At 47.1% G+C, this 12660-nt stretch overlaps 1 protein-coding gene across 5 annotated transcripts in view; it reads right to left on the reverse strand.

Annotated features, from left to right (window-relative positions):
* Positions 1–12660, reverse strand: part of DAPK2 (death associated protein kinase 2) — a 115963-nt gene that overhangs the window by 99781 nt on the left and 3522 nt on the right. For all 5 annotated transcript variants that reach the window (XM_032342818.1, XM_032342817.1, XM_032342813.1 and 2 more), the window contains exon 2: positions 9402–9499. In XM_032342818.1, coding sequence (XP_032198709.1) covers positions 9402–9499 — 98 coding nt within the window. The remainder of the gene's footprint in view (positions 1–9401; positions 9500–12660) is intronic.

The raw sequence follows: 12660 nt of genomic DNA on the forward strand, positions 1-12660 counted from the left end.
ACCAAGAAGCAAAATCAAGGTATGTGTATAATGAGGAAGAAAACAACATCTACACAAATTTTCAGTTGATGAAATTTAAAATATAATAAGGAGTTTTATTTTATCTTCATTTTGTGTGGTTTTGGTAGTACAGATCTTCCAAGGAGAAGAATGGAACATTTTGCGGGGAGGAACAATATTTTGTTTATCTGGGGTCCAAAGTCAATGTTTTCTCTCATCAAATCTGTTGGAACTCTTCATCTGTAAAACCTGTTCATAGTTCCAAGGCCACTTAAACAGGTGGCAGACCAGGTATAGCTTCAGGGCTCTAGTTTTCCGTCCCCTGGTCTAGACAATGTAGGAGCCCTTGCAGATTGGAGTTCTTAGGCTCTAAAGGCTGGTGAAGACTGCTTGGGAGTCTGGGGCAATCCCCCAGAGAGTCACTGAAGGCCACAGCCATCACCCCTGTGGGAAAATCTAGAAGTTTCAGTGTCTCCCACGACCTCCTACCTGCACTGCCAGAGGCTGGGTTGGTTTACTGCAGCTAAGGGAATGAGTACCTCAGGACCAGATTCCTACCACTAGCCTGGCCTCTTCTCCTTCATGTGGGTTTCCTCAGCAAGAAGTATAGGGAAACAACACTCTCTTCTCCTCTGCCCTCAAAAGCAGTCCCCTCCCCAGGAAACTGCTCTGCCAGAGCTCTCAAAAAGCTTTCTTAGAGACCCCTTCCAGCCAGTTTCTATAAGTATGGACAAAGACACGGAACCTTCTACTAGAGTTCTGTGGTCTGAAGACCAGTGTCACCTCTGCCTCTGAGGGGAGGGAGGCCACAGGGAAGAGCTCTCTACCTCTGGTCCTGGCAAGGCTGGGTCACATACCTTCCCCAAGCCTCACCGGCATCATTTATAAAATGGGAATGATTATATTTGCCTTACCTGCCTTGTGTTGCTCTCAAAACTTCAAATTATCCAATGACTGGAAATGTAATGAAATATAAACACCATGAAGGAGGGCAAAGTCACAGAGAGAAACCAAGTTTGGGACTGAGGGAGAAGCACAGAAGACCTGACCCCTTTAAATTAACCCCACTGTGAAAACACAAATGTTCCTTTACGAAACTCTCGAAGTACCAAAAGCACACAAAAACAATGAAAGCCTATCGACAAAGCCACATAGAAATAAGCACCTCCTGGTGACCTGGTAAACTGATTGAGTATCTAGTTTCAACCATTACACAAATCAGTCATAACCTTCGACCCGGTATTCCACCTCTGGGCATACGCCCAGCAGAAATAAGGCAGAGAGGAAAGTAAGCAAATGCGTCCACAGAAACATTTATTTTTAGTAGTGAGAAACAACAGGGGGAACTTAAGCACACTGGCAATGTCTCTACAGCAGAATGCTATGAAGTTAACAGATGTATATGGACAGTACTGTGTCTATTTATTTTTTTAAGGCTAGCATTCTTCAAAAATGTCAGAGTCATGATGGCTCTAAGGTACCGTTCCAGATTCAAGGAGACTAGAGGGACGCCTGGGTGGCTCAGTTGGTTAAGCGGCTGCCTTCGGCTCAAGTCATGATCCCAGCGTCCTGGGATTGAGTCCCACATTGGACTCCTTGCTCGGCAGGGAGCCTGCTTCTCTCTCTGCCTCTGTTGCCACTCTGCCTGCCTGTGCTCACTCGCTCTCTTTCTCTCTCTCTCTCTGACAAATAAATCAATAAAATCTTTAAAAAATAAATAAATAAATAAAATAGGGGCGCCTGGGTGGCTCAGTGGTTTAAGCTGCTGCCTTCAGCTCAGGTCATGATCTCAGGGTCCTGGGATCGGGTCCCGCATCGGGCTCTCTGCTCGGCAGAGCCTGCTTCCCTCTCTCTCTCTCTCTGCCTGCTTCTCCATCTACTTGTGATTTCTCTCTGTCAAATAAATAAATAAATAAAATCTTTTAAAAATAAATAAATAAATAAATAAAATAAAGGAGACTAGAGATATGGCAACAAAACACAGTGTATGGTCTGCCCTGGATCTTGTTGTGCAGGGAGAAAATGGCCATAGAGAACACTAACGGAGGGGCGCCTGGGTAGCTCAATGGGTTAAGCGTCTGCCTTTGGCTGAAGTCATGATCCTGGAGTCCCGGGATCGAGTCCCGCATGGAGCTCCCTGCTCAGTGGTGAGTCTGCTTCTCCCTCTCCCTCTGTCCACCCCTCTGCTTGTGCTCTCTCTCAAATAAGTAAATAAAATCTTTAAAAGCAAACAAAAAATAACACCTATGGAACCACTGACAAAACTGGAATGAGGTTGACAGTGTAGATAAAAATAAAAATATTATATCAGAGTTAAGTGTCCCGAAGCTGAAAACTGTTCTGTAGCTATGGAAAAAGAGCAGTCACGCCCTTAGGAGATCCATAATCAAGTCATAGGGGATAAAGAGGCATCATGTCTGCAAAGTGCTTTCAAATGGTTCAGAAGCAATAACAGATGGTCAGATAGACAGAAAGGAAGGAGAGAAGAGGGGGAGAAGGGGGAGAGGGGGAGGGAAGGAGGGACGAAGGGACAAAATGTTAAAAATCAGTGCATCTGAATAAAGGATATGTGGGATTTCTGTTATTCTGATAACTTTTTATTAAATTTGAAATTATTTTGAAGCAAAAAATGCTTAAGTTATATGGACTCGGGATACATGGAACGGTGTACATAAAACAAGGTCGAGTGGAAAACAACACAACACAAATATCCATGCTGGTGGTGAAGTGGAAAAGAGAGTGTACGCGGTAGATATAGGTATATAATGGTTTCAGTGATACCCCCCACCAGCTCTTAGAGTTTTCCTAATGCAAACTGAGCTCAATGACACCTACCCCTCAGGGCGAGCGATTTGTCCCATGTGCCAGCTTCTGACAGAAGCGTGGGCAATGCAGCCACTTTGTTCGAGTGGCTCTGTGCTTTGTTTTCCTAACAATGGGTGATGAAAGCGCCTCCCTCCTTCTTCCATGGCCTCTGGCACCCAGGGCCCTCTGCTGTCGCCTGTCCTTCCGACAGCCCCACCCTTCAACCCCCACCATGTGTCTTCTTGCCCAAGCCCAGGCCTGCTGCTCCCCAGTCCCTGGCAGAGCCCTAATCTTGGAGTGGTTACCTGCCGCCTCCTGGACTAGACTGTGAGGAGCTGTCCTGCGCAAGTGATAACCTCCTCCTCTGAACAACTGGCACATGTTTTTAGGGTCCCCCTATTAGCTTATGTCCTGTTCCATCTCATTTCATTTGAGGACAGCACCCCTGTGCCCCAACTGAGCCTAAGCTCTTCTGGGGCAAGGCCTGAGCCCCAAGTGTCCTGTATCCATCATGGTGCCCATCACCAGTGGGTGCCAGGAGGCATCATTGGACTGTGATAATGACCTAGAGTATGTACATGAACGTACGCATCCACACACCCCACTCATCTTTCAGAAACACTGGCTTGCTCAGGGCATAGCTACTGCCCAAAGGCTACCTTGCCACTAACACCAAGCTGAGAGCTTCCTGGGCCTAAAGAAGACAAGCTTGGTGCTAGTGGCCAGGAAGCCTTTAGGCATGAGGGACAGAGTCCCCTGTAGAAGTTCTCTGAGCCTCAGTTTCTTCATCTGTGAAGTGGAAATGTGATCCAGCTCATACTGTTCCAGAACAATAGGAACTACCCGGCACAGACATTGATGTGAGCACAGAAGATTCTTACCACATGTCAGCCACATTCACCTTCCCAGCAACAGGAAATATAAGCATGTGTGATCAGAAAGGCACAAAAATCCCAGCCCAGGGCAGCAGATAGGGCTCTGCCCAGCAAAGTTCCTAGCTTTTATTTCTGTCTTTCTCTGAGTTTTGCTGTGTTGCACAAAATGTAATTTCCCAGTTAACTTCTCCTTCATACGGTAGATCTTAATTTCTTGAGGCAGGTACCTAACATTTTGGAGACTGAGTCTCTCCACCTATAAAATGGAGCAATAACTACTTCACAGGATATGACAAGGATTAAATATAATAATGTGTGTCCATGAAATGGGGGTAATTATTGCATTTTGTTTTCTGCTTGGTGTTTGCGAAATCCTGGACATTTATGGATTTCAAGGCCGGTGGTACTAGAGACACGTGGCTGAGATTTTCTGCCTCAGATTTAACTCAGGGGAGGTTCCAGACAGCGCTGCTGCTTAGTGAAGGGTATCTGGGGGAGGGGAGCACTTCTCAAGTGTAAAAGGCCTGCTCTGGACACTACAGAGGGGAGCCCAGTGGGGAGGAAACCTCGGTGGGGAGACAGCTACGGGAACCCTTTCAGGTAACTCGAAGTATGATGACCTGAGCACTTAATAGGGATGTGGGTCCAGAATAAGGGGTAATTAAATACCCCTTATTAATTAAGGGGATATTAACTATTAATTAAGAGGATAGAGTAGGTTCGGGTAGGTCAGACAGCTTTTCTGGGGAGACAGCATTTGACCTAGACCTTGAAGGAAAGAGCAAGGAGACATCACAGAAGTTGTTGGACTCTCTGGCCTCCATCTCAGTGCTACAGTGATACTCGAAATAAGAACCTGGGCGGGGAGGAGAGAGGCGATGGGGCTTAACGAGAGCGTTTGTCATGGTAAGACCTGGGGGTTGCATGGAGGTGTTGAATCACTCTATGGTACACATGAAACTAGTATTACATTCCCTGTTAACTAACTGGAATTTAAATACAAATGTAAACAAACAGAAAACAAAATAAGAGAACCTGCCTTCAAAGAGCGGACAGCCTGGTACACACAAATGTGAGAGAGGCCTCACCTAGGCAGTCCCAGGGCCATGAATGCTACCCTGCTCTCCACGGCCTCCCCAGCCTGACCAGTAGCCCAGCACCGGAGGGAATGTTAACTCTGAACATATGTGCCTCAAGCAGACACAAAAGAGGAGGGGCTGTGTGGGCATGAGAAGTAGCCTTGGAAAAATAAGAAGGTAGAACTCAGAAATAAAAATAGTTGCTGAGTTAAGGCTGCTAATCTCTCATTGGCTTAACTTGCCTTCTTCAGTTCTTTATGTTAAAAAAAAAACTTTCATCCAAAATAAGTCTCATAGATCTCTAAATAGTGCTACAAGAAGATAGTCAATGTATTTCATTAAGCGAAAAAACAAAGTTGTAGATTGCTATGGTCATGTGATCCCATCTGGGTCCCTGTATACACTTGCTTTACTTAGAAAAGTTCTGAAAGGGGACAGAAGAAAAATTATCATCAGAGTCCAGCTGTGGGCATGAGACAAGGCAGGAGGGTGGAGGGAGGTGACTTTTTACTTGAACTCTTCAGAACTTTCTGACATTTGCCATGCATTGCTTCTATAATTTAAAAAGGCAAATTTTAATTTAAAAAGAAATAATAAAAGCTCCTTTACTTCAGAGGTCACCTCAGAAACCTTTTCCCAAGGACTGAGACAGGTTAACCGAAACACCTGCTATTGTAGTTTCCTATAGTGCTTTGTGGCTAGACTGGGCCATAGAACCTAGCCTGGGTTTTACACATTCCTGGAGGTCTTGTTTCTCTCCCAAAAGAGGTTGCCCTGGCTAAGCTGAGTATGTGATCTTAAGCAAAGGGAACCCCATCAGGTAACTCGGGTCTGGCAGGCAGCCCTATCAATATGGATGTCACAGGGAATTCCTTAGTGCTGCTTAGGGAGGGCGAGGCTGGAGAACAGTGACTCCTTCCCTGGCCCAAGGCTCCTGTCCCCCTACGAAAGGGGATTCTGTATGTTACATGCCTCGCAGGGCACCTTGCACACATAAGCCTCCTGTAAGTAACAGGGCTGTGGCTGGTGTCTTCGCCAGCAAAGAGGAGACGGGTGAGGGGTACATGTGGGGTCATGGTGGGGTAAGCTCTTGGACAGAGCTGGAGCTGCAGAAAAAAGTTGAATGAACATATTGGTAAATATTTGTCTGTTTATTGAAGCCAGCACAGTGTAGTTGAAAAGCTTCTTTAAGCTCCATCTTCTATGTTGCTTAGTCTGTGACCTTGGACAAAATCACCCCCCACTTCATCAGCCTCACTTTCCTTGTCTATAAAATTGAGATTGAGACTAATTTCTTGTTGAGATCCAGTTCAGCATAACGTTTTACGATTTTATGTTAATATAACAGTCTAAGTAAAGTAATATAAGCACAAGGAAAGAAGAAAGTGCTGATTATTATAGGACAGACATCAAATACGTTAAAATAGTTTCTATTCTTGGGCGTACTTTCCCAGAGGGAGGGCTTATCTACCAGTGCCCTTCCTCTGAGGAACACCACTCCTTCCCAAATGCTCACCTTCCTGACCCGGACACTGCTACCCTACCCTCAGGGTCAAACAGAAAAGACCACCCTGACATATATTCTCCCCACTCACCAGAAACATTTAAATGAGAGCCAAAATGAGTTTGTGCTTTGTGAGTTCTTAGGGTGTGTCAGAACTTAGGGTGTCAGTTCTTAGAGTGTGTCAGAACTCTTCAGAAGAGTCAGACCACCTGTCCCCACCTCTGAGTGACCTTGGACAAGTCACTTCCCCTCTCTGGTCCTAGCCTTAACTAAAAAGAAGGAGTTGGGTGGGTTTTTCTTTGTAAGTCCTGCTCTCGCTCCCCTATTCCCCTGCTCTACCTAGCCCCAGGTACCAAGGCTGGGAGAAGCCAGAATCTACAGGCCAGCATTACTCCAAGCATTCCCAGAAATAGAAGATGATCTCCAGCATCCCCAGCAGGCTGGTCCCAAAATGGGAGCACAGCCAAGTGTCTGTACTCGGCACCGTGAGCCAGAAATCAGGCAAGATGCAGGAGCTCAAATGGGGCCACAACCCAGGACCCTCCAGCCATGGCACGCTGTCCTGATCCAAAGGCGGATTCTGCAGCTTTTCTCACAGATGTCCTCTTACTTGTAGGATCAAGACATATAAGGCCTCCGAAGGAATAAAAAACTTGTGCTTTGGGCACCAGACCAGGACCAGGAGGAGAGTGAAAGATTCCTTGTTGGTTAATGCATGGTTTTAATTAAGGTTTCACACGCCTACAGGAAGATGGACCTAAACATGTATGACTTGATATAATTCCATGAAAAGAATGCATCAGTGAAACAAGCACCCAGGTGAAGAAACAGAACGATACCCACCCCCCCGGAAACCTTCCTCGTGCCCCCTTCCAGTCACTGGTTCTTCAAGAATAAGCACTATTCTGGCTTTTAGCACCACTGATTGATTTTGCCTGTTTTTGAACTTTACACAAACGGACTTAACGCAGCGTGGACTCATTTGAGTCTGGCTTCCTTTGTTCAACATTGGGTTTGTGAGCATGGAAACCAGTGTCAGTCATGTTCACTTGTGCACAGTAAGGACTTGAATGAGGAGTTAAAATCAGTAAGACATCCATGGGTCTAGCCTAAGGTGCTCACCGAGAGCTGAGGAAGCCAGGTTTATGCTCTTCCCAAAATAAGAATGACTCAACCCCATTCTTCCTGCAGACTCCCTCCTAGGGGGCTGCAGAGGTGAGAGGCAGGGCCTCAGTGCCCCAAACGGACTTCAAAGGCCAGAAGCTCTTGTTCATTGAACACTTACCCCATGCCTGGCCCTGTGAGGGGCACCAGAGACTTGTGCCCCTCCTGGGTCTCTGCAGGCCTTCGCTCCCCAACCCAGCCAGTCAGCCAGAACAAGTGCTCCCTGGGCTTGAAGTAATGTACCCTCTTCATGAAGTAAGCCTCCTCTGGCTTTGAAGCTCTTTCTGTTTTGTCTTTAAAAATAAAAGTAAGAGATGGAGCACCTGGGTGGCTCTGTCAGTTGAGCATCCAACTCTGGATCTCAGCTCAGGTCATAATCTCGGGGTTTTGGGATCAAGCCTTGCATCAGGTGCCACACTCAGGTGTGGTCAGCCTGAGGATTCTCTCTCTTCCTCTCCCTCACCCCCCTTCCCCACACATTCTCTCTTTCTCTCTCTCAAATAAATAAATTTTTTAAAATAATAAAAATTTTAGGGGCACCTGGGTGGCTCAGTGAGTTAACCCTCTGCCTTCGGCTCAGGTCATGATCCCAGGGTCCTAGGATTGAGCCCTGCATTGGGCTCTCAGCAGGGAGCCTGATTCCCCCTTTCTCTCTGCCTGCTCTCTGCCTACTTGTGATCCCTCTCTCTCTGTCAAATAAATAAATTAAAAATCTTTTTAAAAATAAATACATACATATTTTAAGACAAAATAAATAAATAAAAGTAAGAGAATATTGGGCCTGAATCCAAGAGTTCTATAAAGAGGGAAGGCCTCCTGTTTGCGTCATGGATATAGTGACGGCCTTCAACCCCCACATTTTTATTCTGCTAGGGATGTGAGGGGGTGAGGCTGGGTGTACTGGTGGGCTCACAGGAGTATGCAAGTGCTGTACTTATTGGAAAATGCATAACAGGTGTGCAGGTACAAACTGGACTGGCCAGACGTTGGCCATGTCACTCTCCAGCTTTGGGCAATTTGCTTAAACTCTCTGGACCAGCTTCCTTACATGAAAAATGAGAGTGAAATTCAGACTCTAGTGCTGGTGTTCTGTAATCACTGAAGAGCCACTTAAATATTAGCAGATTCTAGAAACGGAAGGCAAAAAGAGAGCTTTGGGGGGGCGTCTGGGTGGCTCAGTGGGTTAAGCCTCTGCCTTCGGCTTGGGTCATGATCTCAGGGTCCTGGGATCCAGCCCCAAGTCAGGCTCTCTGCTCAGTAGGGAGTCTGCTTCCCGCCTCCCCCCTTTGCCTGCCTCTCTGCCTACTTGTAATCTCTGTCAAATAAATGGATAAAATCTTTTAAAAAAAGAGAAGCAGAAGAAGAAGAAGAAGAAGAAGAAGAAGAAGAAGAAAGCCTCGGAACATCTTCATTTCTTTCCACACAGTAACTACTTTCAGAACTCAGAATTCATCCCTGGCTGCATTTGGGATTTAGCCAAGCTAAAAATGCAACTGATAACTCAGATCCTAGGAACCTTCCTGACGAGGCTTGAGTGGCCTCTTACTCAAGACAAATCCATTTTCAGGAGGATTACTTCACCTCCCATTCAGGCACTGGGCTTATGAAACAAAATCCCAAGAGCCATGGAGAATCCCAAGTGGGACTCAGAGAAGAAAACCAACAGGCCAGGTGTGGGTCCAGAGTCTGGGGAGGGCTTCGTGAGCAAAGGAACAGATGAAACAAGAATCCTTAAGATTTGCCCTTACTGTCAGCCAGGCTATTTGGAAACCACAGGGCCCAAGAGTTGTAGTCCCTTCCACTGGCAAGTCGTTATTTCCACAGAGACTGCTATTTGCAGAGCCACACCTGAAGATGAATTCCTCAGGATTGTTTTTAAAGCTTCCCAGGAATCGCATGACAAGCCCGTGCTTACCTGATCAAGCAAACACTGCCCCAGGAGAGGCGTCCCCTCCACCTCTCCCAGCCTCTTACCTGCCCAGCTCCTCTCCGATGTCATAAAAGTCCTCCACCTTCTGCTGCTTGAACGTCTCCATGTTTGGGCTCCTCATTGAGGCCTGGAGCATACAGCCCTGAAACCAGAGGAAACCTGAGGTCAGGACAGCCAGGAATATTGGCACAGGCCTAAGAGTCTGGGCCTAAAAGTAATCGGCTGCACAAGAGCTCATAATTTAAAGATAATCCACAGCCCTAGTTCCTCAAGGACTAGCCTGCCCAAGCCTATTCTCACCAGTGACTGACAATGTATGGTTCTTACTGATTTCTATCAATTTGAACCTGCTACGGAGACAGGAAAGGAGGCCTCCTCACTTATTTAGATCTGCTCTAAACACGTTCAGAGAAACAGCCCCATTGCCAGCTTCAGTGATTTGTTCTCATGAAATTCAGGCTGGATGAGAAAAAGAGGCAGCCACAAAGCAGGAGACAGAGCGCTCATCTTTGAGACAGAAGTTCTGGGTTCGAGTCCCAATTGCCTGAGTCATTTTAAACTGCCACACTTAGCTTCCCCATCTGCTAAACAGGTTTATCCTGTTAAAAACCTGCAAATCATGAAATTACTTTGTAAACTCTAAAATGCAGTGGAAATGTAAGGGATTATCATGACCTCAGCTCCCGGAGGGGCTGCGCCACCCAGCTGTGAGTCTAAACTGATTTGTAAACTCTCACTCATCACTCCAAGGGGAAGAGGGACAGGAGTGGCGGAGCAAATTATAGGAGGCACCAGCAGTCAGGGGCTGGAGGTTCTGATTCCAATGCAGCCCACAACTAGCTCTGTGACCTCATCTCTTGTCAGAGAGCCTCAGAGTCCTCATCTATAAAATGGACCAACTACCTGCCCAGAGCCCCTCAGTAAGAGCCAGAGGACAACCCTGAGCCATGGAGAGCGCTCACCACCCCACCAGAAGAAGATTGTTTGCATCCTCCCCTGGGATCTCCCTGCCCCAAAAAAGCTCACCCATTCCTGGGACAGCCCCATGCCACCCTGGACAGCACCCCAAGGGAAGGACCCAGGGCACAGTCTGCAAATGACAATGTTACAACCAGCTGCCTGTGGCTGTGTGTCTCAAGAGTCATTAGCACAGGCCTCTCCAAGCTCATTTTGGCTAGCATTGGCAACTTTTCTTCTGCCTGGCAATCAGATACCAACCACACCCAGGGCCCCATGAGCCCCAAAAGACTGTTTTCACCAGGCTGGGTGGAGGCAGCCTCACACAAGGGTGCGTCTCATCGATGCCAAGTGGCTGAAGCTGTTTCAGCTCCCAGATAATGTATACATTTCACACTCGTTCCTCCGGCGCTGCCCCCTGCACACCATAGCTCTATTACCATGATGCTGCCTACCTCCCTCCTTCCCATGGGCTGCACATCCCTGAAGTCCCCCAGGGAGAGCCAGCCTGGCTCCAGAGCCTAACTCCTGGTCACTTGCCAAATTACTGCCTGTTGATGCCCATGGTCCATCAGGCAGCCTCCCTCCTGCTCATTCTTCACCCAGTGCTAGCCTGAGCCCAGCAAACATGGGCTACAAAAAAGAGCAGGTTCCCAGGGCCCCAGTTCTAGACTACCCTGGGTATGTAGCTGTCTAACCCACACAGGCTGGCACCCTCTGGGCCTCAGTCCCCTCATCTGTAAACGTATATTTCACACAGCCGTGTGTGGATCCATTTGTGATTGGGGCATAAACTCATAAGCAAATAAGAAAGGTGATTATTACTGTTAATACATGACTCATCCTGGGCCAGTCTTAGTGTTTCTGCTTCCCACAGCAATGGAGAAAAGTGGAGAAAAGCATTTCAATTCCCTTCTAGGGAAAAGGTTTTGGGATCCTCCTAGAAAGTCTGGCTTGACCAAAATCTGAAGCTATACCCCCTCACTCACACACACCCCAAACCCCCATCCTGGAAAATTTCCTGAGACTAGCCCAGAGGGTGGCAGAGGACAGCTATCTACCACCTTCTTTGGGGTCAGGCAGGTCCTAAGGGGGGGGGGGGGTACTCATTTCACACACCTAGAGGGAAACAGAAAATTCCAAAAAATTCTTCTGACAGATACCCTGAGACCAGTCCCTAGAACAGCAAAGACCCTCCCCAGAGTAGCTAAGATCCTCCATTAGGAAACAGGCCAGCTCCATTTGCTCTCGGGAACTGAGCTGGATTCAAAGCAGCCCCCACTCCCAGCAAAATGATGAGCCCCTGCGTTGAGCTCCAGGTGTAGCCAGGGGCTAGGGGACAAGGGAGCACCCTGAGGACAAACTAGGACCACCAGTTTGGTCCCAACTAAACTTTCCAGCCTTAGCCCCCTCCCCCGACATATCCTAGCCAAATGAGACCATATTCCAGCCAAATGAGACCTTTCCCATTCCCTCAAAACTTTCACCCCTGCCATGCATCAGCTCAAGCTGGGCCCTTTCCATGAAAGGCCCACCTGGAGAGCCCTCCCAGCAAAATCATTTCCTTCCCACAAGACCTGGCTCAAATGTCACCAACTCCGTGAGGCTCCATGACTCTATTTCTCATCAAAACAGATTAAATTCCCCCTCCCCCTTTAAATTCCCAGAGCAGTCTCTTCATACATTTTTAGGGTTAGAGCTTTCATATTTTGGCTCATAATTGTCTGTGTCTAACCCCAAAGGAGAAGGCACAGACCCTACAGGCACACAGGACTGACCTGGAATCTCAGCTCTATCACTTCTGCACATACTGAGCACAGGACAATTTTTCGGAGCTTCAAAACACTGACATGGAAAATAAGTCTGGACAGTGCCTGTTGGTCACTGTTGGTGACTATGTGGAACAGATAGAACTCTCAGACACTACCAGGAGAAGCATATTCTGGGACAACCACTTTAGAAATCTGTTGGGAAGTTTCTATGGACATACCCAAGAGAAATGCATGTAGATGTTTTCCAGGATGGTCCACGGTAGAATGTTCGCAGCAGCACTATTAGTAATAGCTACAAACTGGAAACAACCCAAGGGCCATCAGTAGAAGAATAGATAAGTAAACTGAGCTATACCCATACAATGGAATTATTCTATAACAATAATAAACTACCACTACGTGTAACCAAATGGATAAAATTCACAAGCTGAAAGAATCCAGACACAAAAGACCACATACTTAAGACCACAACAGACACTTAGACAAAACTCATCTATGGTGCTAAAAGTCAGAATAGTGGTTTACCCCTGGGTGGGGGGTTATGTCTGGGAAATGGGAGTTTCAGGGTGCTGGC

Source organism: Mustela erminea, chromosome 5 (assembly GCF_009829155.1).
Source record: "Mustela erminea isolate mMusErm1 chromosome 5, mMusErm1.Pri, whole genome shotgun sequence".
In the NCBI taxonomy this organism is placed as follows: Eukaryota; Metazoa; Chordata; class Mammalia; order Carnivora; family Mustelidae; genus Mustela; species Mustela erminea.